Source organism: Panthera onca, chromosome B4 (genome assembly GCF_046562875.1).
Source record: "Panthera onca isolate mPanOnc1 chromosome B4, mPanOnc1 haplotype 2, whole genome shotgun sequence".
Lineage (NCBI taxonomy): Eukaryota > Metazoa > Chordata > Mammalia > Carnivora > Felidae > Panthera > Panthera onca.
Window position 1 is genome coordinate 92,766,709 of NC_138345.1, and position 26,997 is coordinate 92,793,705.

Consider the following 26,997-nt stretch of genomic DNA (forward strand, 5'->3'; position numbering starts at 1 on the left):
AGTCCTCACCGGAGGGACGCCTGGGGGGCTCAGTCGGTTAAGCATCCAACTTCAGCTCAGGTCATGATCTCACAGTCCGTGGGTTCGAGCCCCGCGTAGGGCTCTGTGCTGACAGCTCAGAGCCTGGAGCCTGCTTCAGATTCTGTGTCTCCATCTCTCTCCGCCCCACCCCCACTTGTGCTCTCTCTCTGTCTATCAAAAATAAATAAAATGTAAAAAAAAAAAAAAAGTTCTCTCTGGAAGCTGTGACAAGGCTGGATTTGGAGGCAGGAGGCGAGTGGAGACAATGAGACTAGTCAGATGGGAGGCTTTCGCAGAGATGCCAGTGACAAGGGCTGGGGAATACTAAAGCAGGATTTAGGGTATATTTAGGACATGCTGATAAATTTGGTTTGGGGTATGAAGATAGAGAAGAAGTCAAGGATAACCTTAGATTGTTGGCTTTAGCAATTGAGTAGGTGACGATTTATCACATAATAATAACACACTTTATAGTTTTTATTATGGCCCTGTCATGGCTCTAACTACATCACATATATTACTTCATTTAATCCCCACTGACACCACCACAAAATAGGTACCATTTCCATCACCCTTATTGTACAGAGAAGGGGAGGGAGGGATGGAAAGATTAAGCTCACTCAACTACTGGGGCGCCTGGGTGGCTCAGCCAGTTAAGCGTCTGACTCTTGGTTTGGGCTCAGATATGATCTCACAGTTTCATGAGTTTTGAGCCCCGCATCAGGCTCTGCACTGACAGCGTGAAGCCTGCTTGGGATTCTCTCTCTCCCTTTCTCTCTGCCCCTCCCCTGCTCACATGCTGTCTGTCTCTCTCAATGTAAATAAATTAACTTAACAAAAAAAAAAAAAAAAAAAAAGCTCACTCAGCTTTTAAATTCCAGCCAATATTTGAACCCAGGATCTGCTGGCTCCAGAGTCTGTGTGCTTGCCATGGTGTCATCCTGTCCGGTATTTCCAAGTTGCTGCACACTAGAGGATGAACTGATCGTAGAAGGCGAAACGAAACTTTTGCTTTTGACATTCTGTATGCAACGCCTCGTGGGGCAATGTCAACTACACAGCTGGACGTTCGAGTATGGAATTCAGGGGCTAGGTCAGCCTGGAGATACCGATGGAGTCATCGGCACATGACAGATAGTGTTTAGAGTCATGGGGTTGAACTGGATATACCTAACAGCAATCTCTAACAAGGTTCAGAAGAGGCCCAAAGCCAAGCCCTGGGGTCCTCCAGCTTGTCATTTTTAGATAGGAACTCACTTGAGACCCTGAGAAGCAGTATCCAGGTGAGGTAGAAAGAACCTCAGAGGACCCTGGATTTCTAGAACCTACGAGATTGAAGTGTTGGCTTGATTCTCTGCCAGCCTCTGTCCTCATGGTGGCAGCTGGGTTGCAGTAGTTCAGCTTATATCCTTTCAAGCTTAAGGCTCATAAAGAAGAGAGAGACTCTCCTCCCAGGGAGAACATCCTAGAATTCACTCTGACTGGACCTTCTTGGGCTTATTCCAGAATTCTGTACCAATCACTGTGACTAGGGAGCCCTAGTGTAGGATCCCACCCACAACATATGGAACTGCACCATCCACTCTTGTTTATACTTTGTGTGACATTATCACCAGAATTTCAAAATCACCATGGCTAGAAAGTATACAGGGACACGATTTCTATGAAGAGAATGCTTTCTCGCCAGTATCCAAGAGCCAAAAGATTAACTTACCATGCCAAGGCTGCTGGCACTCATGGCTGTCCATATCTAAGCTCCAAATATGCCTTCTCTGTCTCAGCTACTCTACGCCTCATCTAAATGGTACAAGTAAATGGAAAATAGAAAGTCACCAGAGCTTCGTTTCGGATCAACTGCTCTGAAAACAGTTCTGGTTAAGAGAAATGTAACCACATGATTGGGAAGCCATTTCACCCACTCTCTTGTAGGAGTTTCTATCCTGTCATAGAGGGTAAGGTTAGGAACCGGCCATGCTTAGAATTTGCAGCATTCTTGGCTACAGAGGTCCTTTGACCCTTTCCCCTTATCTCTTCTCCTTATCCCCTTGACATTCATTCACTCATTTATTCATTCAACAGCAGTTTATTGAGCACCTACTGGATAAGGCACTGGTTAGGTCCTGGAGACAGAGTAGTAAAAGAATCCAACAAAACCCCTCCCATCATGAAATTTAAATTCTAATAGAGGGAGACAGATGACACTAAATTAAAATAATATGTAAGTAACTTACACAGTATGTTAGGGGTGATATATACTATCGAGAGGGCAAAAAAAAAAGGATGTGGAGTGCCGTGACAGGAGATGTGCAATTTTAAAGAGGATGGCCGCTTCTCTTAAGTAATTTTTCTGTGCCAACTATCTTTTTTTTTGAAATTATTATTATTTTTCTTTATGTTTATTTTTGAGAGAGACAGACAGAGTGTGAGTGGGAAAGGGGCAGAGAGAGAGTGGGAGGCACAGAATCTGAAACAGGCTCCAGGCTCTGAGCTGTCAACCCAGAGCCTGATGCAGGGCTCGAACTCGGGAACGGTGAGATCATGACCTAGGCTGAAGTTGGACGTTTGACCGACTGAGCCACCCAGGCGCCCCATAACTATCTTTATGTATAGAGAATGTTTTCCTGATTAGTTAAAAGCTTAAAATCAGTGATGCATGAAGACATTTAATGGAAGGGGAGGAGTGGGGGTCCAGAGGACATCAGTGGACCATCCCTGGTCCTCAAAGGCTGTGGATCAGAGTTTATTCTTGGGAAGGTGGGCCAAGCATGACTTATCCTAAATCCTGGAATTATGGCTTGTCTAGTTTTGAAGGGTGGGGAATAAAATGAGTTGGAGGAAGCTTTGGGTAGGAGCTGAATAGGCAAGTGGGGCCTCCTTCCCCCTGGAGAATTCTCAGTCTCATCCCTATTCCCCACAGCAGATGCAAACACCTGAGTTTATGGCTGGGGTTCTCCCTCTCCCTCCTACACCCAAAGCAGCAGAGAGCTGGGGTGTGGCACCCTCCAATCTCGGGGGACATAGGGAGAAGCCATTGCTGGGCAATCTCTGGCTGAGCAGAGTGGATTTTGTGTGGGTAGAGAAGAAACACAATGTATTATCCAGGGCATGCTTCTCTCTATTAAAATTATGTGAAACATTAAAATCAACTACAGTGTACCATTTGTAGTTAGGCTTAGCTAAGATTTCAAACTTATTGTTAAATAAGTGGCCCATAGGACATTTTAGGGTATGTCTTTCAGACGAAGAAAAGGTAAAAGGAGTATACATGTGAAAAGATGATCAATTTGACAAGTTGCCAGGGAAATGCAAGCTGTAACAATGTGATGCCATTTTTGGTCATCAGGCTGGCAAAATGGAAAAATATTGACAATATCTAATGCTAGCAAGAATTTGGGGGAAATTAGCAATATAAGAATTATAAGAAATAATTCGGCAGTATTTAGCACATCTTGTGACCCTACAATCCTGCTTCTAGAAAACATCCCTATAAAAATAAAAACACAGATGAGGAGACACACACACACACACACACACACACATATACACTTATTACAGCCTGTTTTGCAGGGACTATAAAACCAAAACAACAAACTAAAATAGTTGAATAAATTATGCTGTCCTCATTCCATGGACTATTTTGCAGCTATTAAAATGAACATACATATATTTGGAAAGATGCTCCTGATGTGTTGAGTTGTAAAGTTGAAAGGTAGAATAAATGTGATGCTGTTTGTGTCTCTAATAAAAAGAGAAAGATATGTGTATATATATCTTTTATTGTTGTTGTTGATAAAAACAGAAAAATTATGGCAAGAACTAGCAAACCATCATCACTGGTTCATGGAAGGGGGAGGTAAAGAGACAGAGAGAGATGACGATTTTCTTTATATGTCTTGATATTATTTTGATTCTACAGCAACATATATATATATTTTTTTTTTGAAGTAATAAATTATAAAAGAGAAAAGCAAAAGAATGACTGTGAGAAAATATGGCCCAAGAGCCCAACAAGGATTCACTAACTGTTGGGAATGCATTTGAAAGAGAATAATCCCCTGACATTGAAAGCACCCAAAACCATGCCTTTGGAAAACAAGCGGGGAAACGTGGAACCATCTCATCCAGAAGAGAGATGAGGGGAAGAAATGACGGAGCTGAGACGGAAATGAGTGAAACGCTTGCTGTTTGCAAATGTTTAACATGTGGATGTGTCACCCAATGTCCATTCTCCCCCTCTCTCTCACAGGACAGAACTCTTGATTTTTAACTGAATGCATGCCTCCCCAAATACAGACTGCATTTTCTACCTTGCTTGGGGCCGGGCGTGACTCTGTAACCAAGTTCCGGCCCTGCGCTGTGCACACACACAGGGTGCATGTAAGTTCCAGCCTGAACCTTTAAAGGGAAAGGACAGAGCCTCTTCTTCCCCGACATGCCTCCCAACTAATCCACCTGTCCCATGGAGGATGTGTCACAAGTACTCTGAACCTCAAATTTTGGAACTAGGAAAACAGATGATGAATTTCAAGAGGATAGATTTCAGGCCGATCCAAACAAATTTCTAATAGACAGAATTAGAGATAGAAAGGGCTTTTACGGGAAGTATTTTGTCTCTTTTAAGTGCAAGTGCTGTATGAGAGCAGTGTTATAAAGAAGATTCTGGTATAAGATGCAAAATTGGACAATACAGTTGGATTGGTCCTTTCAAGTTAGGAGGTTCTATGTTCCTGTGAAGTCCAAATTTCAAAGCGTTTCTGTGTTAGGCTAAAAAAAGATGACGGAAGTTTATTACAGTGCATTTTTCTGAGGCCACATTTACTACACATCAGTGGAAAGTGTAAAACTCCAGAGTCATCCTAGACTGCTTCCTCAATACTGATCCCCCCTCAACCAGTTGGTCTCCAAGTTCTTTCCGTTTGACCTCCTAAATATCTCCCAAATCCATTTCCTCTCTTCCAGCTTCACTGTCACTATTTTGCTTCCCCGTTGTTTCACTCCAAAAACATTTCCTGAATATCTGTTGCACGACAAGCACCATGTTAAGCACTGAGGACACAATGCTGAACAAGACGCTGTCTGTGCCTTTAAGAAAGAGATAAGCAAGCAAACAAAAAATTACAATCTGATGTGCTAAATGCTATTCTGAAAATATGCTGTGCAAGGGGCACAGCCTGGGAATGGGGGCTTGGAAGAGGGAATCAAGCAAGGAAGGCTTTCTGGAAGAGGTGACACAGCTGAGCTGAGTCTTGAAGAAAATCTCCCCAAATATTGCCTCCTCGGTGCAGTGAGTCTTGCCCTCCACCCCATGCACTCTGTATATTTCTCCATTTTGCTTACATTTCACCGTATATTTATCTTCCTATCTCCCTTCCTAGGTCCTAACTTGCTAGAGAAACTGTGAGTTTTATTTATCATTATTAGCTTAGCCATGACTGCATGACAAGCACATAGTACACATTCAATCAATATCCATAGAATTGATTGGTTTTCATTTTAGCTAGTAACTCACAGCCCTGGTGAAGGACTCCATTTTTATGAATCCTTCTCATGTGTAGTAATTCGCGGCACAGTTCCACATCAACTTTTGAGACTTTCTGCTCAGCCTGACTGAACTTTCACTTTTTGTTACTACCATCGTGTATACATCTGACCGTTCCAGAAGACTCCCTAACAGGAAGGACAGTGACTCTCATAGCCTTCCTCCCTGGGAAGCTGCATCAACCATGGCCTACCTGGGAAGACAGTGCTCTCCCAGAGGGCTGCAGAAGGAAGGACGAGGGCCACACTGCCATCCCAGGATCCTCTGTCAAGAGCGTCAGTCATAAGTACCGTGGAATGACTGACTGGGTGAATGTGCTTTCGTACCTTCATCTCTGGAAACAATGACAAGAGCTCTGAAACCAGTATGAAACCTGAACATCGTGGCTTGACTTTTTTTTTGCATGTTATCTGTGGGCAGGTTAAAATGATCAAGTTCTATTTTCTAAGCTGGACCAGAATGAGGTAGTGGAAATTCATTATAATGCAGTGTTTCCCAATGTGTAAGACACATTCCACCCAGGGTTTGCAAGATGATTCTATGTGGTACGCAAATGAACGTGTTTTAGTTAAGAATTTATCTGTTTAAGGGGCACCTGGGTGGCTCAGTCGGTTAAGCGTCCGACTTCGGCTCAGGTCATGATCCGTGGGTTCGAGCCCCGCGTTGGGCTCTGTGCTGACAGCTCAGAGCCTGGAGCCTGTTTCAGATTCTGTGTCTCCCTCTCTCTGTGACCCTCTCCCGTTCATGCTCTGTCTCTCTCTGTCTCAAATATAAATAAACGTTAAAAAAAAATTAAAAAAAAAAGAATTTATCTGTTTAAGTTTAGCAACCTATTTTAAGAGCCATATATGTATTAACAGTTACCTTTTACTGGGAGCAAGTAAACGTATATGTTGATTTAAATCCATTGTTATGCAAATAATAGCATAGGTATTCTTAGAGGAGAACCACTGTTACATTACATTCCTCAAGATTCATACCAACCAGTAAAAATTACGGCAGGAGATGTGCCAGAGCCAGAAGAAACCTTGGAGACTATCTAATTCAATTCAATACTTTATTCACTTATTCATTCAACAAATATTTATTGGGCACTTACTGTTTATTAGGGTTTGGGCAGAAGAACTACAGTGAACCAGAGATAGTCTAATGAGTGAAACAGATATGAAATATACAGAGGAATTATAATTATGATAGGTTCTGTGAAGAAGTAAAGCATATATGAAACCATGAACAGTAGAATAATGTTTGAATGAAATCTTAAAGGATCAGAAGGAGTTAACCAGGCAAACCGAGCTCGCAGGTGGTACTGAAGGCAGGCGGTGGGAAGAGAGGAGGGTGTGTGAGACCCAGACAGAGCAGTGTACCTGGACTAAGGGACAATCCAGCCCCTCAGTATGCAAATATCTGTATAGATCACCTGTGGTAGTTAGTTTCAATCAGGACCAATCCAGAAATGGAGGCCCAACCGTGAAGTGACCTGACATTGGCCACACATCCTAAGAGCAGCAGGACCAAAGCCTCAATCTATTCCCTCCGGGGTCCATACATTTACCACATGCTTAGGTAGCGTCCTATATTCGGGCCCTGTACTGGGCGCTGGGGATTCTACAGGGAACAAAACAGACAAAACCTTGCCCCACACAGCTACTATTCTGATATGGTGGAGACAGCCAATAAACAAGTCAATGTAAGTGTGTCTGTCAGTGGGGTGATGAGGGGTGAAAGGGTGGCTCTGGAAGGGGTTGATACTTTGTATGAGTGACGCTCTGATGATGTGGGCAGAGGCCTGAAGGGAGACAGAGAGAGCACAAGTGGGGAGGGGCAGAGAGAGAAGGAGACAGAATCCAAAGCAGGCTCTAGGCTCTGATCTGTCAGCATAGAGACCAACGCAGGGCTTGAACTCACAAACAGAGATTATGACCTGAGCCGAAGTCGGACGCTTAACCGACTGAGCCACCCAGGTGCCCCAAGACTAGTCAGGTCTCTTAACCCCACTGTGGCCTCTTCCTACCACTCCATGCTGTTCACCGTCTTTGGGCTCCTTCTGTTCTACCTGTGCTAAGAGCAGGCTCAGCTCCTTCAGCTCTAATGATATGCTGACCTACACAATGTTTTCATAGGAAATTTAGTTTCCTGGGTATAATATAGGAGGGATCTCTCAGAAGGAATCTCCATCTATAAATGCTAAATGGCTTTAGGGTTCACAGAGCACTTTGTGGGTGTTTGGGGGTATGTGTCCATTTCCCAAAATGTAACCATCTCTGGTTCTGATAAAGTCCAGAGTAGGACCTATAAACCGAAGGGAAGGCTTCATCCAAAGCCCAGTGGCCCCACCAAACCCTTTTTCTCACTGTGCCTCGGGACACCAGCTTCTCTCTTCTTGCCTTTTCAATAGTCCAGTCTCTACTCAAACACACTAAAACCATGCTTTTTCCTTAGCATTTGAGAAAGTTTGCTTGTGAATAGGCATTGAGACATGGATATTGGTTTCTTACTGGGTGATGACCTTTAGAGTCCTATAGTGAGTGCTTCTGACTGAGTTTAGCAGCCTTTTGACTATTCTGGGTAAATGAACGATTTTGGGAAATAAACAAACACATTGAATTCAATCACCAAAAATATTGGGGAGCACGAGTGAAATTGTTTCCTTCAGGACCTCGGGTTTGCTGACCAGCAAATGAATATTTCATAGCCCCGCTGATGTCTGGAGTCCATAAGCAATGCAGCTGGTTAGGCGTGGTTTGCAACCAAGACTGGAGACCCTGGGCTCTGTGGAAGGACAACATGGTCAAACTGAGGCACGAGGGGCAGCTTCTAAAAGTGGGGTAATGACAGGCCATGGGTACACCACCTCCTCTCAAGTCCATGGCAAAGCCAGGGGGCATATTCCTCATTGCCAGGATCCCATCTCTTCCAAACGTTCTTCAAAGAAAGTAAGGTGCCCAAAACAGACCCATAACTAAATACAGAGTACAGACTGATGGTTGCCAAGGTTGTGGGGTGGGGCAAAAAGGAGGAAGGGGAGTGGGGAGGTACAGGCTTCCAGGTATGGAACAAATAAGTCAGAGGAATGAAAGGTACAGCATAGGGCCTATAGCCAACGGTATTGTAATAGTGTTGTGTGGTGACAGGTAACGGGAAGCCCTAGGTCAACAGCGCAAGATGAAGAGAGTCCTCCAGGCTCCCCCTTTCCATTTCCTTCTTCTCTCCACAACTTGCCCTCTCTGGGGGGTCTTAATAGAGATAAAACATGGGACCACAGGGTGTGGATGGGGAAAGCAGAGAGAAGGAGTGGCAGGGGACAAAGAAGTGATTTTGGAAAATGAGCTAGATCGAGAGAGGCTAGTCCCTAGCGAATAGAATAATCAGCATATGATTGAAAAGAAGAACTGGATGGTGGGAAAGCAATAAAGAGAAGAGGGGCCAAGGACCAAATCCATATGGACCTGGAGGAGGCCCTGCCTATTCATATCACAAAACACCAAGTCACAGTGTTGTCTGTGTGCCTCGGCGGCACGAGGAACACTTTGCAGAAGTGAACCGGCCATCGCACAAACTGCTCGCTGAAATGGCCCGGGTCTTGCAGGCCTCTAGGTGAGAAGCCGAGTCCATGTAATGCAAAAACAAAGGCCCAGCCATATTATTCATTTAACTGAAGGGCTAGCTGGGCAAGTGAGGCTTTTAAGCCCTGAAAATTTCCTGGAGAGGAATTTCAGCTGCATTGAGGCTTTTATTTGACCTCCATCGACTTTCCTAACTGTACAGCACCTGGAAGGAGCATGATCAATCTCCAACAGCATCTCAGGTTGGTAGCTTGTGGTTTTTGAGGCTTGAGTTATCTGTCAAAGGCCTTCCCGTTAAACCATTCCGAGCAGTTAGTTTACATGTCTGTCCCATTTGATCTGATCTGGTTGTTACCCACTGCACTCAATAAAATTCCAGCACGCTGTCATAGAAAGGACATCCAGGAGAAAGAAGCACAGTTTACTTATTAACATAAAGGTCTGTTGGGAGCTAAGTTCACACCAGACATAATTAAAAGTCATAAAAACCCTTAAGTAGATAATAATCCCAATAGCATCTATGGAAGTCTCGATAACATTATATTGTATTCCAGAAAGCTGTCACTTTTCCTCCACAAATATTACATGAGTTAATTCTGATTATGCAGCTTTAAATTAAGTGTACTTGAGGATAATAAAACATGTTCAGGATGAAAGTATTCTTTGAAAATATAGAAAATGTACATATTAGAGATAATTTATGGATCTCCAAAACTTTATCATGTTAAATTTACCTAGTCATCTAACTTGGTATCAGTACCATGTACAAAAGTTTTTTAAAAGCAATACAGTCTTATAAATTTATTTCCAGTGGTTCTCATTATGTTCCAAAATAACAATCAAATCCATGCACTTGGGTTCTTGCATTACTTAATGCTTTCCAGGAATTGTTTAATCCAGGAAAGAAGAATATCCAGTTCACTGACAGCTTTGTAGATTCCTTTGTTTCCAATCTGCAGATAAAATAGAGATATAAAAGCAGAAATTTTCACATTTTAAAAAACAAAGTACAGTATTCAAAAACAATGATTTGAAATACTTACCCCATAAAATGTTCTTTTCATCCTGGTAATCGTTTTCATCTCTCTAGCTGATGAAGCACATGAAATCTAATAAATCAACAGAAAATACAGGTTATATTATTGAAGAGGCTGTAATAATACTTTTCTACCCATTCAATAAACATTTATTGAGCAGGTATAATGTTCTGGGCATAGATGTGCACTGGCAAATAAATAATAGTTGGTCTCTGTCATCACAGAGCTTACAGTTCCATAGGAGACGCAGATGATAAATAAAGAAACTAACATTAAGTTACAAAATACAAGGTACAAGTAAATCTGTGTTTGTAATGCCGGGACTCTATGATAAGAATTTACAGGAATGGCCTACTTTCAACTGGATGGTCAGGGAAGGCTCTTTTGAAGAATGACGTTTAAATTAAAATCTGAAAAATGAGAAGGAACCAGTAGTATGGGAGCATGAAGAAAGGATAAAGGGCATTTGGGGAAGATGCACAGGAGAGAATAATTCAGGCACAGGGGAGGGTGTGTAAAGGCCCAGAGGCAGGAAGACAACAAGACTAGAGCAATCCAATCAGAGACAAAGGAAGCATGGGAGATGTGGGAACTTACAAGAACAAATTCCCTTTTTGGAAAATCATCCTGTCCACTACATACATCGCACAGTACGGTATTCAGGCACTAACTGCCAGGAGAAAACATCAGGAAATATTAGTTTCTAAAGCAGGAGAAGGAGCGTTCAATGTTTTGAGAAGATGGCTTGTAACCAGGCTAGGAGAAACTGCCAATCTCCTTTGAGGAAGTGAATTTTCAAACCCTTTCTGAGCACAGAAATCACTTAGTAGTCAAGTAGGAGGTCATTAACATTGTCTTTTGCTTGCCCATGACTTTAGTTTTTACTTGTGGAAACTCAGTGCTAGAACAGACCAAGGAGGTGGTATAGGCCAATTCTTCTCGATTTACAGAAAAGAAAGCCAAGTCCCAAATGGTTAAGTTGCTTGCCAAAGGTCCTGTCCTAGTGATAAAATCGTGCTGGGCACATCAGTAATGGTAACAGTTAAAACTCATGAAATGGAGGGGCTCCTGGGTGGCTCAGTTGGTTAAGCATCCGACTTTGGCTCAGGTCACGATCTCATGGTTTGTGAGTTTGAGCCCCGCATCGGGCTGTGTGCTGACAGCCTGGAGCCTCCTTCAGATTCTGTGTCTTCCTCTCTTTCTGCCCCTCCCCAGCTTGTGCACTCTCTCTGTCAAAAATAAATAAAAACTTAAAAAAAAGAAAACTCATGAATGGAAACGGCTAAAAGACATCACTTTTGAAACCAATAAGACATGGCCAATGTCAGTCAGCAGATCCCTTTAGGCCAGAACACAAAGAGAAAAGTGGGGACAATGGGCAGCATTCAGGCTCCTTTTCTTACCAAGCAAAAATAGCTGAAATGATTTGACAGTTATATCCTGAATGCTGTTACAGGGCCTAATGGTGGTGATGGTGTCATGACTACCCAAGTGGGGACTGTACTTTCAGGTATACACTGTGTAGAAGGAAGAGACCCCTCTTGTGCAAGGGGCCTCCCCGATTAGGCACAGAAGAGCTTGCAGACACAGAATGTTCAGGTTAAGGTATAGTTTACAGGACTCACACCACGACATTGGATTTTCCTGTGGTAAGAACCCTGAATTAAGAAGAGGACATTTCAGGGGCATCTGGGCGGCTCAGTCAGTTGAACATCTGATTCTTGGTTTCGGCTCAGGTCGTGATCTCACGGTTTGTGAGTTCGAGCCCTGCGTCAGGCTCCTTGACAGAGCCTGCTTGGGATTTCTCTCTCCCTCTCTCTCTCTCTCTAAATAAATATTTAGAAGAAGAGGACATTTCAACCCAGACCAGATCCAGTGAGGCCAAAACAATGCGTGACAGATCCTGGACAGTGGTAGGCCATCTCAGAGAGTACAGTCAGAAAGAATCCATTCATTCATTATGCAAATGATGAAGTGCTCACTATGTGTCAGACTTCAGTGCTGGACACTGAAGACATAATGATGAACCAAAAGAGTAAATAAAGAACTGCGGACAGGAAATTAAAAAAAAAAAACAAAAACAAAAAACACCAGATCAATATTATTAGGTAAAAATTCAGCAGCTCCAGGAGCTCTCTACTTTATCTCAATCCCCCTGCAACCGAAGACAGAAATACTGAGAAGATTGCTAGGTAAAAATAATAACAGTCAACAGGTATTATGTTAGTATTATGTATCAGGCACTAATCCGAAGGCTTTGATTATATTACTGCATTCGGTCCTCACAATAACCCTGTGAGGTAGGTGCTATTGTTATCCTCATTTTACAGATTCATAAGCTGAAGCACAGAAGTCAATATTATGCTTGTGTTCACACAGTAAGTGGAAGAACTGAGATCCAAACCCAAATATTCTGACTCCAGAGTCTGTATTTGAAACCACTCTATTATACCAAAAAAAAAAAATCAGCATAACTTGGAAGAGATATTCCAATTCAGCCAAGCTCTTGTTGAAAACCTTCAAAATCCAGTTCCAAAGAGAGATTAGTTCGAAGATCTCTGTTCTGCATTATAGAAGGGAAATGCTGGAAATGGCTTTAGAGGACGAAGCTGATCAGCAGAGACAGAGACAGAGAAGATTTCTACGTGAAAATGGACGATGTGATAATAAGCAGAAGAAATACTGTGGGGTGTGTGTGTGTGTGTGTGTGCGTGTGTGTATGTGTGTGTGTGTTTCTTTGTTCATTTTGTTTTTCAGACTGGAACTACAAGAGCAAATTCGAGAAATAACCAAGTCTAGGTCCAGCCAAGAGAGTAGCTATGGAAAGAAATTTAGACAGGTCTGCCCATTAGACAGTTTGATTAGATGCTGATTCCTTCTGACCTGAAATTATCTAATAGAAAAGTAGTTGGTCCAAATCTTGCAATGGGATGAAAGACAACTTCATAAGAGAATCAACATTTGCCTAAATCCAAGGCACTGTAGCGAAGTTCTTAGGTGCAAGGATCGACCACAAAGTACAGAACCAAGTTACACGGCACAATATCCAGTATGCCTGTGCTAGGATGTAAAGATTTAACACTAAAAGTGGGAAGCCAAAAAAACCAACCAAATTCTGGACCTTATGGAAGTTAAATATCATTAAGGCATTCCTTCTGACTGTGTCTCTGCCCAGAAAACTCCAGCCCGCAGCACATCCCAGAGCAGGGTGGGAAGGACAAGAAGGACTTCTGCCTTCACTCCACCTAAGAAGGGCGAGGAGAGTAAAAAAGGAGAAAAATAAGGTTTGGCAAACAACAACAAGAACCACCTCCACCACCAACAGCAATAGCAAGAAACACTTAATAGTGCCAATGTTGCCACAGGAGCGTGCTGGTTTATGGGATGCTTTCTGGTGTCTTGAGATCCATTCACTATACGTGGCCTCCTAGTAAAGATCTGATGCAGTAGGTTCTCGTTTTCCTCACTGTTGTCAACATGTCTACAGACCCAGCAGAGCAGCCAGGTTTTACGGTCACAAGTCAGATGGCTTTGCCATCTAATATGCAATTAGAGAAATTTCTAATGCAATGATTTCCTCTCCCTTATATTTCCGTGTAGAGTTGCATTTGCTGAAAACAATGCACAACAAAGGGTCAGCGACATTACTGTAGGAACGGATGCATGATTTGACAAACTCAACCAAAGCAGATGTGATCTGGACTGGAGGCCATTTGTTAGTAGAGCTAGAATAACTAGGGCTCAAAGAAAAGTATGAGATGTCAGAAGGCAACAGCCTAGTCATGCATCATTAAGTTAATACATTTTTATTGCGTAGTTATTATACACTAAGCATACAATAGTGCCTCCACCCATATCACATTGATTAATTTAATTTTTAAAAGTAGCCTGCCAGGGGCACCTGGGTGGCTCAGTAGGTTGAGTGTCTGACTCTTGGTTTCAGCTCAGGTCATGATCTTATGGTTTGTGGGTTCGAGTCTTACCTCGGGCTCCGTGCTGACAGCATGGAGCCTGCCTGGAATTCTCTCTCTCTCTCTCTCTCTCTCTCTCTCTCTGCCTCTCCCCTGCTTGATCTCTCTCAAAATAAATAAATAAACAAACAAGAAAGTTTTTTTAAAAAGTATCCTGCAAGATAGGGGCACCTGAGTGACTCAGATGGTTAAGTGTCCAACTCTTGAGTTCAGCCCAGGTCATGATCTCACGGTTTGGTTCGTGAGACTGAGCCCCTCCTCGGGCTCTGTGCTGACAACAGAGCCTGCTTAGGATGTTCTCTCTTGAAATAAGTCAGTCAGAGAGAGACAGATTTCATATGATTTCACTCATACGTGGAATTTGAGAAACTCACAGATGAACATAGGGGAAGGGAAGGAAAAAGAAGATAAAAACAGAGAGAGAGAGACAAACCACAGGACACTGTTAAATACAGAGAACAAACTGAGAGTTCATGGGCGTTGCAGGGGCGTATTAAATGGGTGACGGGCATTAAGGAGGGCACTTTTCCGGAAAAGCACTGGGTACCATATGTAAGAGATGAATCACTGGGTTCTGTTCGTGAAGCCAAGACTACACTGTATGTTAACTAACTTGAGAATAAAACAATTTTTTGATTTAAAAAGTTTTTTTTTAAAGGAACGTTCTCTCTCCTCTCTCTCTCTGCCCCTCCCCCTGCTTGCATGCACGCACACTCTCTCTCTTTCTCTCAAAATAAATAAATACACTTTTAAAAATAAAATACAGTAAAATAAAATAAAACGAAATAAAATAAAAGTAGCCTGCAAGATGAAAAATGGCCTTGGCGCACAAGCGATGGCTCACAGTCTGCTCAGACAAATGGTGACGCAAAATTACAACACTGTGTGATAAATATTGTGATTTAAAAAAAAATACAATTGCTCTAAGAAGTAGAGGCAGCCTGACTGCGGGATTCCATAAGACTTCCAGAAGAAAAACTCCGGTTAGCTGCACCTTGAAGGGTGAGTGTGGTGGAGCGCAGAGGCAGGGAGAAGGGCCAAGCGGGCAGAGGAAGCTCAGTGCTCCAGACTGAAGAGCGCAGAGATGATCTGGACACCCTTCAGGTCTCAGCTAAAACGCCCGGATTCAACGAGCTGCTGTCTGGCCCCCAGCTTCCAGCCCCGCCGCAGCGCCTCCTGCCGCCAGCTCCCTGCACAGCACCCAGCCCGAGCTGAGACCCGCTGAAACTGGCTGGCAGCGTTTTCAAGGAGTTTTAAAAGGACAGAGATATTATATGTCAATTTTGGTTGTTCCAGCATCTGGAATAGTGTTCAGCAAGTATTAGATGCTCACTAAATGTTTGTTGAGTGAAGGGATCAATGAACACAACGCAAGCACCAGCTTACAGCTTTGGGGTTCACAGGGCCTCTGGTTTAACAACACAATGAAGCATGTCCCGGGCATCAGTGAGCATTTTGGTTTCTGAAAAACAACGGGATGAACAAACACAATCCGTAATTTTGTGTCCCCAATCTCCTCACATTTTGAATAATTATACAAATTTGGATTATGTATGACCGCTAAAACACAAATGGAAAATCCCTCTCCACTGATAATGCTGTGGAAATGAAATACGTGGGTCAAGGACTAGACAGCTACACATGCTGTGTTCCTGCAGAGACCTAACTGTACATAGTGTATTCTCCAAAGAACGACCTCAAATTCTTTCTATGAAGAGTTTGATTAGCATGTATCCTATCATCAACAAATGCAGCATTTTCACAACCACTGGAGGAATGTAAAATCGTACATAAGCCCCTATATTTACCTCATCATACGACTTCAGACTGGATTGCACCATCTTTTCTTTTCACACAACATTTCTCCATGTTCCATAGAAAAAACTAGAAAGAGTTTCCAAATACCTTCACTACAAACTCTTAAACGCTCTCAATGTAACTGTTTATCAGAATGAGTCCATGCATGCGTGTTAACTAGACTTATTGTGGTGATCGTTTCATAATTGATACAAATATTGGATCATTACATTGCACATCTGAAAACTAATATAATGTTGTATGTCAATTATATATCAAGAAAAAAAAAAAGAATAATTCCACGTAACGTAGCCCATGGAAAGATAGAGCTGTGCCCCATAATTCTGACAGAGAACCTATATACCGCTAACTAAGGAGCAAATTTGGCAACAAAGAGATTCTATAATATCATTAGAAAATATATATACACCAAGATTTAAACCGGTTACTCAAAAATGATCTCTTTATGCTTAAAGAACTACTATAGGGGCGCCTGGGTGGCGCAGTCGGTTAAGCGTCCGACTTCAGCCAGGTCACGATCTCGCGGTCCGTGAGTTCGAGCCCCGCGTCGGGCTCTGGGCTGATGGCTCGGAGCCTGGAGCCTGCTTCCGATTCTGTGTCTCCCTCTCTCTCTGCCCCTCCCCAGTTCATGCTCTGTCTCTCTCTGTCCCAAAAAAAATTAAAAAAAATAAAAATTAAAAAAAAAAGAACTACTATAAATTGTACACATTATGCAAGTTAACACTAACATGGGCACTGAAAAGGAATTTATTGTTTAGGTGACCCATTCCTTTGGAAATTGTCGCCAAAATGTAATTGGAAGAAAATTAGTGTTGTGTGTAAGGAAAGCAATAAGGAAAGACACTAAGAATTTGACAGCACCGCTATATGCTAATAGACACTAGCATGTGCATTTAATTCTTCCAACAACCATAAGATGAGATTATTGGTATTGCTGAAGACAGGTTTTGGACTGGACTTTGCACTTAATGAGAGAATAACACAGGGCTGGTCTCACTTTCTACTTCTGGTTTTATCAGTTCAATCGGTTGCAATTAAAACAAATTGAAACTGCCAGGATAAGTAACAGGCATGTTTTGTAAGTTGATAAGCTAGTTGCAATTGACACAAATTACCTGTTGAATACACTGCAAGATGTGGAGACACAAATATTCTCTTAGCCAAGACTTACCAGACTTTAAAATTAAGTACATATAATAAATATAAAGAAAGGTATTTAATTGAATGCCAATTAAAGGAGATAATGAAATCTTAAAAACTAGTGGAGTTTTTTTTCAGTTTCAGTTTCAACTTTGATCACTAGCGATTAGGCAAATTTTTCATGAATTCAACTAAGCAACTCGTAAGTTCCTTTTTAAGTCTGAGAGTATTTGAGCTCCATGAGAATCTTTAGGGGCACCTGGGTGGTTCAGTCAGTTAAGTGTCTGACTTTGGCTCAGGTCATGATCTCACAGTTCGTGAGTTCGAGCCCTGCGTCGGATTCTTGTGCTGACAGCTCAGAGCCTGGAGCCTGCTTTGGATTCTGTGTCTCTGTCTCTCTCTGCCCCTTCCCCACTCATTCTCTCTCTCTCTCTCTCTCTCTCTCTCAAAAAAATAAATAAACATTAACAAATTTTTTCTAAAAAAAAATCTTTCATGTGTTTTTTCACATATGCATAGGTCAGCTTTCCAAATACCATTTAGCCAAATACTATGGCTAGCAAAGATTATAAAAATAAAAATGTTTACATTCCCCATAACTTATTTCCTTTGAATAATTATACGATCTGAATTGCCCAAATCAGACTAATTTTAAAATATAATATTTTATTAGGTGCTGCAAAATACCTAGAATGTTACAAAAAAAAAAAAAAAAAAAGGAGATGACATTCAAATACAGTGGTACCAGAATTCCAGACCAAATAGCTTATCATGATAATTATCATGGTTCTGTCTCTTAGGAGCAGCTTAATAACACGCCAGTCTTGGTGGACTTAAAAAAATGGAAGGCAGGAAGCTTGTAGAAGCCAGAAAGAGTCCTCAGAAATGAAAAATAATTTAAGTCCATGAGTTAATAATAACTCTAGGAGAAAATAACAACTCACTGATCACCTGGGAAGAATGTTAGAAAATCAATTCCTTATATTGAAAACTAGTAAAGAAAGAAAAAGAATTAAGTATTTGTTCTGCCTTTCTTATATGACAAATTTCTCAGGAGAGCCAAGTAGTAAGGGTAGGTTCTGTTTGTGGAATTACCCCCATTTATAAATAAGGAAGGTATAATAGAATTTTTAAAGTATCATTTTGCAATGCCTTATGAATAAATATATCTAGACAATAATTAACGACTGCTAATATCATAAACATAAAAGCCATATACTATGTGTCTCTGATGAAAAGTACACAACCCTACATATGAAGTGATTCAGCCAAAACATCAAGCTGAATCTGATCAAGTATCTATGTGTAATTACCAATGTATGGAAAATAAAGAAAAACAAATTAAATGACAATGAAGATTCAATCCTCAAACTGCAGACTATGAGAAACTTTGTAAGGCAAACAACACTATATCTTTAACAAATAAATTGGAAGAAGAACAAGAAGAGGAGAAAAGAAAAAATCTGAAAGAATTCATCCCTAATAGAACTGTACCACAAGATATGTTAAAGGAAATCCTTCAAAGAGAAAGAAGATATTACCAGATAGGAACCTGGGTCTACGCAAAAGAATGAAGAGTCTCAAAAATGGCAAAACACAGAGTTATAATTAATAAGTTAATAAAAGGGATAAAATGGAATCATTTAAAAAAATCAATCGAAAAGAAGTCAGAAAAAGAAGAAAATGGAACAAAGGATAACTGGATAAATAGAAGAGAAACAACAGGGTGGTAGATTTAACCCCAACCATATTAAACCCCCATCACATTTAAGGTAAATGATCTAAACCTACCAATAAAAAGATTGTCGACATGGATAAAAACACACAGAACCTAAATATATGCTGCCTAAAAGAAATCCACTTTAAATAAAAGGCACAAATAAGTTACCAGTGAAAGGGCAGAGAAAGATATATCATGCTAACACTAATCAAAGGAAAGCTGAAGTGGTTCTATTTTTATCAGAAAAAGTGGATTTCAGATCAAAGAATATTATGAAGGACCATAGGGTACTTTTATAAAATAAAGGGGTCAATTCATCAAGATGACATTGTAGTCATAAATATTTACGCACCTGATAGCAGAACTTCAAAATACATGAGCTTCTACCATGAATACTGATAGAGAAATAGAAAAATTCACAATTAATGCCAGAGATGTCCACAATTGATAAAATAAGTAAAAAAAAAAAAATCAGTAAAGATATAGAAAAATTGGAAAATAGTAACAACTAGATCTAAGTGATATTTATAGAACACCCCACTCAACAGCAAGATATCAATTCTTTTCAAATACACATACAACGTTTATCAAAATTAACCAAATTCTGGGCCATAAAACATGGCTCAACAAATATAAAAGGATTTGAGTCACATAAAGGATGCTCTTTGACGAAAATGAAATCAAATTAGGAATCAAAATCAAAAAGGCATCTGGAAAAATCCCCAAATATACAGAAACTAAAGGATTCCCTTCCAAATAACAAATGGATCTAAGAAGAAATCAAAAAGGAAACTAGAAAGTATTTCAAGGTAAATGAAAATAGCACAACATATCAAAGATTGTGGGATGTAGCTAAAGTACTTTGTACCAAAAGGGAAATTCAAAACACTGAATTCCTGTACTGAAAAGATTAAAAAAACCTCAAACTAATAACTTCAGCTTTCACCTTAAGAAAACACTGAAAGATCTCAAATTAGTGACCCAATCTTTCAACTTAAGAAACCAGAAAAAAAAAAGAGTAAACTCGAATGTAACAGAAGAAAGGAACAATAAAACTCAGAATGAAAATCAGTGAAATCAAAACTGAAAATCAATAGAGGAAATCAAACTAAAAACTGATTCTTTGAGAAGTCAATAAAATTGATGAATTTCGATAAAATTTCAGGGGAAAAAAGGGTGAAGACAAAAAATACCAATATCCACAATGACAGAAATGACATCATCCCATACTATTACAAACATCAAAAGGATATTAACGTGGGTTGCCTGGGTGGTTCAGTCGACTAAGCGTCCGACTTCCGCTCACGTCATGATCTCACAGCTCTTGAGTTTGAGCCTCCTCTCGGGCTCTGTGCTGACAGCTCAGAGCCTGAAGCCTGCTTCAGATTCTGTGTCTCCTTCTCTCTCTGCCCCTCCCCTGCTCACACTCTGTCTGTCTCTCTCTCTTTCAAAATAAATAAACATTAAATTGAAAAAAAAATTTTTAAAGGATACTAAAGAAATAACATGAACAATTTTGTGGCTAAAACTTGGTAGATTTGATGAAATGAATAATAAAATTGAAAAACACAAATTATCAAAGCTCACTCAAGGAGAAATTAAGAACATCAATAGCCATGCAGCTATTAAAAACTAAAATACTTAGTTTAAAATCTTCCCATGCACAAAACTCTAGGCAAAAATGGCTTCACTGGACCATTGGCTTCAAAAAATGGCTTCAAAGGATCAATTCTATGCAAGCCCTTCCAGAAAATGAAAGAGGGGAGAATACTTTCCAACTTACTGAATGAGATCAGCATTATACTAATTCCAAAAATGAGACAAAGATATTAAAGGATACAAATGTCCCTCATAAACATAGATACAAAACTTATTAATAAAATTTTAGCAAGTTGAACCTAACAATACATGATAGGGACAAAGCATTATTACCAAATAGAGTAGATCCCGGAAATGCAAAGTTGGCATAACTTTGAAAACCAATGTAATTGGTATCAATCGTCTAAAAAATAAAATTCACACGGTCATCTCAACAGGTGAAAAGGCATTGACCTACATGTGAAACCTAAAAGTAGAAAAAATTGTAAATGAAAACACAGTAAAAGTTCTTTGTGACCTTGTGTTAAATAAAGATTTCTTAAATGTGGCACAAAAGGCATGATTCATTGAAGAAAAAAATTGATAAGTTAGACACCATCAAAATGTAAAACGTCTTCTCTTCAAAAGACACTGTTAAGATAATGAAAAGATGTCACAGACCAAGAGAAAAATATATGCAAATTATATATCTGATAAAAGATTTGCATGCAGAATATACTTGAAAACAAACATACGCAAAACCCAGTGAGAAAATAACCAACCTCTTTTTTCTAATGGGCAAAATATCCAAACAGACACTTCACCAAAGATATATTGATGATAAATAGGCAAGTCAAGAGATACTCAACATCATTAATGGCTGGAGAAATGCAAATGGAAAACACAATGTGATACCACAACTACACTGGCTGGCATGTGTAAACATTGACCATACTAAGCGATAGCAAGGATCCTGAGTAGTGACCTCTCGCACACTACTGGTGAGAACTTAAAATGGGATAGTCACTTTGGAAAACAGTTTGGCCATCTCTTACAAAACATCCACCTAACTTATGATCCAACTATGCCACTCCTAGGTATTCACCCAAGAGAAATGAAAATACCTGTCCAAAGACTTGCATACAAATATTCATAGCAGCTTTACTTGTGATAGCTGAAAGCTGGGGGGAAAAAAACCATCAGTAGGCAAACAAACAAACAAATTGTACTACATCATTATCATAGAATACTACATGGCAATAAAAAAGGAATAAATGACCGATACACTCAGTAACACGAGTGAATCTCAAAATAATTATGCTGGGTGGAAAAAGTCAGACATAAAAGAGTGTAACATATGGGCCATTTACATTAAATTCTAGGAAATGCAAAAAAATCTACAGTGACAAAAGGCAGATCAGTGATTCCCTGGGGACGGAGACAGATCACAAAGGGGCACCAAGAAACTTTTGGGGGTGATGGATATGTCCATTATCTTAATTGTGGCGATGGCTTCACAAGGGTATACGCATGTCAAAACTACCAAATTACACACTTGAACTATGTTCGGTTAATCGTGTGTTGATTATATCTCAACAAATCTGTTAATAAATACGTCATAAATATTAAACATACCCAATATATATATGGAAAGCTTACATACTACTCTTATGATTACTCTGACGTGTGGGACTCCTGAAACTTCTAGCAGGTCTGACAGCAACTCATTTACCTTACTCCAAGCTTTCTCCTTCTATGTTTAATGAATGACACCCCCTCCCACTCAGCCCCCCAAGTAAGAACCTTAGGCTCATCCCAGACTCTCCTCTCTTCCTCAGACTCTCCTCGCCCTTCCCTATGACCCGAGTGTGTTCACTCCAGCCACATTATTGCAATGCTTTTTATATACTTTTTTCTCCCTAGAGCCTCACCCCCCCCCCCCCACCTACATCCCTCTACCTTCACCAAAGAGCTTTCTCTGAAACATAAGAGTATGTGATCCTGCCCTGCCCTTAGATGGCTTTACATTTTTCTTCAGGACAATCCTTATCCTCAGCCGGTGTTATCATGCCTCTCTTAGCCAGCCCTTTATTAGCATCTCCTGGCTAAAATCTAAACAACCAGCCTCCTCTAGACATTCCCCAAGCCATTCTACATTCATACTCAGTTACTTGCTGTTTTCTGAATATGATATGTCATTTCACACCATCAAGCTTTATTCAAGCTTCTCCCCGCGCCATTCCTGCTCCCTCATTCCCCAGGAAACCGAATGCAGTCGTCACCTCCTTCAATAATACATGCTCTCCAAACCTCAAGGTGGACAGAATTAACTACCTCCCCCTTTGTGCTTCCACAGTGACCGGGTCACACAGAAAACTCAGCATCACACATGTCACATTTCATGATTCACTGGCCTTCTTTGTTTACATCTCTCTGCCGGTAAGAAGAGTACAAGCACCAGAGACTGGGGACTTGATCAGACTGGTCTTTCTCACCCAGGGCAGAACCTGGAAAATACAGAAGTAGGCCACCTGCTGTAAGCCAATTTGCAAAAATTCAGTTTACAAAACTGACTTGTTTCTTTTAACCATTTGGTTCCAGTTGATTGGGTTTTCATTTGTCTTTACAACACCATTTGCAGGAAAGTTCTATATTCATAAGAAGAAATCATTCACTGACTAGAGCAGATGCTCAGTAAATTTATATTAAACAGATACCAGCTTCTCTTACCAAAAATACAAAATTATCATTGGCCAAAAGATTAAGCCAGATGCAAGCACCTATTTCCCCGACACAATGTCTGCGAAGGCTTTCCAAACTCAGGCTAATCCTCTGATTTTCTTTTTCAGTTTCGCAGAGGTGGTTGGTATACCTCTCAGCATAAACTCCAAAGTCTGTGAGACAAATTAACTGGGGCTAGCAGCGCTTGACTTCAGGTGCGAGAAAGTAAGAAGGAAAGCCCAGAATTAGGTGGCGCTCAGGGAGGTTGAGTGGACGTGTGTGCTCGTATTTGGCCACAAGGGGGAGCCAGCCACTTTGGTACGCAGTCACAGCCCGCGCGGGAGGTACCCCTCTGCTCCCACAGGCCGTGTGACCCAAGTCCCTGAAAGAAACATCTCTGTTGGCAGAAGTATCTTTTTTGACAGGTCTCTTTAGGGAAAAAAAACTTCTCCAGAAATAAATCCAGGCAAACCAGAGTTCCTAGATAATTGTATTTTTCATCTAGAACGTTTCATGGTCTTGGTTATAGCTATCATTGAGTTCTCTAGCTATTTGAGCCGAGGAAACCCAACTGATGGGAAAATAGACACATCTTTTGGGGCTCCAGGCGTCTAGATACACTCTACAGTATCAGGCAAGGATTTATTCTAGTGCCTCACCACCATTAACAACTTCATTTGAAATAACATGATATGAAATCGACTGACTAATGCAATGAATAGCACCTACACCGAGGAATCGGAGTTAAAACAAAAAGGGAAGAGAAGCAGGATGCATTTAAAAGAAAAAGAAAAAAAAAAAAAAAAAAAAACAACAGGCTGAAGAGGATCCTGGTCTCCAGACACCGAAATGGAAGCAGCTCGATTGTTCGTTTGAACTCCACCCCAGCCTACAGTGGCTGCCTTAGGTCTCATTATTTCCCCTATATCAAGTCCTTCAAGAGGTAGTCTCCTCCTCCTCAAATCTTTTAGGGGCGAAAACGCTCTTACTTATAACCTAATAGGCTGGCGGGAGGGGGAATGAAATATAAAACTACATAATAATTCAACTTAAATTTAAGAGGCTATTTATATTATTCACTATCTTAACAAGATGACCTCAAAGGTAAAGTATAAAAAAAGCCAAAGAGAAGTGAGGATCTTTCCATTAGTTTAGGCAAGGGAATTGGCCCAGGGCATTCTCTCTCTTCTACAAGGAGGCGCCAGGTTGTAATTTTTATCGTTGCAGATACATGAATGGGATCGGAGAGTTTATAAGACACCATGCAACCCAAGCTTCAAACAAGGACATAACTTAAACACAAACTAACCAAAGAAAAAGAGAAGATAAATTCAGTGGAATTTTTTACCTACCGACCACGTCACCCACATATAATGCCTCTGTGCTGTGGTCTGCAATTTGAGATCCTGAACACTTTGACAGACCCCAAGGAAAACACATCTTAACTCTTAAGTAAAACTCCACCTGCAACTGCCCGGAATTGAAGTCTCAGTGACCATAATGCCCAAGAGTACAGAACTCGTTTCCATCTAGCAATCCAAGGACTGCAATAATCATCACTACCCCCCCTTCACACCGCCTGCAAGGTACAATCATAAGAGGCTGAGAAAGCATGCTTGGAACCCAAACAGGATCATAGAAAAGATTTACCATCCCCCACAGAGGCAAGTCGACTAATATTGCACTGATCCCAGCTTAATTGTTTTGCTTTATTTTGTTTCATTGTTCTGCACCCGTCTTTCTTACTGTGAATGTTTATAGAGAAATGTGGTCACTTTAACCTTCTTAATTAATTCCCCATTGCTTGTGGTGACAGTGGCCATACTGCAGCATCAAATAACTTAAGGGCCAAAGAAGACATACCCCTGTTTTTATAAAGTTTGGACTGAGACCGTGCCTTAAAAAGGGTATAGCTATAAAAAAAATTAGGTAAATAAGAAAAAAGCAATCTAAAAGCTCTCATCTATATGGCAAGGAAAGAAAGAAAGAAAGAAAGAGAAAGAAAGAGAAAGAAAGAAAGAAAGAAAAGAAAAGAAGGAAATAACAGCCTAGAATAGTGTGTGGCACATGTTGGTGCTTAAGAAATATTTATTAAATAACTGAATGAATCACTTGGGACTCATATACAGAGGAAACAATAAGTAAACAAACAAATAAATAAACAAATATTGAGGATCATTCCGTGGTATTTTAGATCTCCAAGATGTCGTATGTGCCACTCCTTAAGAATAATAAATATTAAAAAAAGAAACAATAAGTATTGGCATTATGAGTTACTCGTGGTTATTCAGTGCTGGTTCACTGACGATAAACTCTCCACTTGGACCACAAGCCACCAATTAGAAAGCCCCTTTTACTCACCCTTGCTGTGGAGACAGCTCCCTACATGCTGTTTTCTAGGTAGGTTTCTAGGATCAAACTCACTGTGTTTGCTGTGCATACTTACACAGCGGCTCAATTGCTGCCTAAGGCTATGAAATTCTTCCACAAAGTGTCTTTCCTTGCAGACTTGTAATTGGAGTTGACCAAAAACATCGTCCATGAAGAAGGACAGAAGCTGTTCTTGGAATCTGCAGTTTTTCTATAAATAAGATATGAGAAATCGCATAAAGTAAACCGTGGAATATAGTTTTTGTAAAATGTCACTGCAATCCCCACCTGATTATTACGTAATGACCACCTGGAAAAATTAAAATGCAGGAGGGAAAGCATCAAACAAGTAGAAAGATGAAAAACATTTAAAAAACCCTCTGGCTCACCATAAATAGCTTTTTTGTTTTCTTTTTTAATAATTGTATATTTTTTATGCGGTCTTCCTACAATAAAACAAAGGGAAATAAGTGTTATCCAGAATTACAAATGTCCGTTAGGTCATCATTTTAAGCAGAGCCTAATACTTACTGGAATTGTTGCTTTGAGCCATGCCGCCTTGACGTAGAGTCTGTCAACAGCTTGGGACAGTGTGCCCCTTGGGTAACAACCTTTCGCAGAGGAAGATTGCTTGTGCTTGGCGATGACAAGAGACAGAGTGGCAAACAGCAACCCAGACCTCAAAATGCAATTCGCCTGCATCTCCCTCCACCCCACTCTGGGCTCCTGTCGCTCGCCAGACAGTTTCTTGCCCTGGTTCGATGATCGGATAACCTACTTACTTAAGCCCTCAAGGCCACCTCTTCAATGAGATCCTGTGGTAGATAACTTACAGTTTACAGAGAGGAAGATCACTCTGGCTGTTCTATTTTTTTTAGAGCTTGCTTCATAACCGAAAAAGCTTTGACCGCACTATCTGTGACACTAAGAAAAAGCACAAGTTTACTGGGAAGGTTAGGGCCCCCTTTTCAAAAAAAAAAAAGTCAAGTCAGAACCTCAGTTGCCTATCACAACAGATGCATTGTTTTAAACAGGTTCATGACATGCCAGTAAGGGAGACTCATCTCCGGGAGGCCGTGTGATTTTTTTTTTTTTTGATGTCCATATGAAAAATAAAATCTCCTTTTTAGCCAATATCCCCACCCCCCCAAAATTAACCACAGGTAGAGTGGAGAGCCCTGGGAAACTTGCTCATGATCTCCTATGGGTTTTACACATATCCCTTGCAGAGTCCTTCACCAGGCTCCCTCTCTTCTCTCAGGAGCCACCTTTCTTTAGCCAGCCAGCATTAAGACCCAAGAGAGTTTTCCAATTTTTCTCAAGAATCTTTCCAGCTCAGAAACTGTAACTCCCCTAACATACTCAAGATTTGTTTGGCATAGGGACCTGGGGTTAAGGCCCACGGTTTAGTAAATTCTCTATCATCTCTGTCCAAGTTGACTGCCCAGCTTCTAGCTCTAGACTTCGAGTAGCATGCACATTTCTTAAGGAAAGAGACCCAACCTTTCTATCTCTG

At 40.7% G+C, this 26,997-nt stretch overlaps 1 protein-coding gene across 3 annotated transcripts; it reads right to left on the minus strand.

Annotated features, from left to right (window-relative positions):
• Positions 1 to 689: 689 nt before the first annotated feature.
• IL26 (interleukin 26) lies at positions 690 to 26,563 on the minus strand. 3 transcript variants are annotated; one of them, XM_060657033.3, is made up of 5 exons: positions 26,013 to 26,551; positions 25,871 to 25,927; positions 25,558 to 25,692; positions 10,170 to 10,235; positions 690 to 10,079 (listed from the first exon to the last, which is right to left on the minus strand). In XM_060657033.3, the coding sequence occupies exons 1-5, from the start codon at positions 26,181 to 26,183 to the stop codon at positions 9,993 to 9,995; spliced, it is 516 nt and encodes a 171-aa protein (XP_060513016.2). In that variant the 5' UTR covers positions 26,184 to 26,551; the 3' UTR covers positions 690 to 9,992. The 3 variants fall into 3 exon arrangements, with proteins under 3 accessions (XP_060513016.2, XP_078305831.1, XP_060513019.2); XM_078449705.2 differs by lacking the exon at positions 25,871 to 25,927 and having other exon boundaries at positions 26,013 to 26,552; XM_060657036.3 differs by lacking the exons at positions 690 to 10,079; positions 10,170 to 10,235 and adding an exon at positions 22,418 to 22,897 and having other exon boundaries at positions 26,013 to 26,563.
• Positions 26,564 to 26,997: the final 434 nt, after the last annotated feature.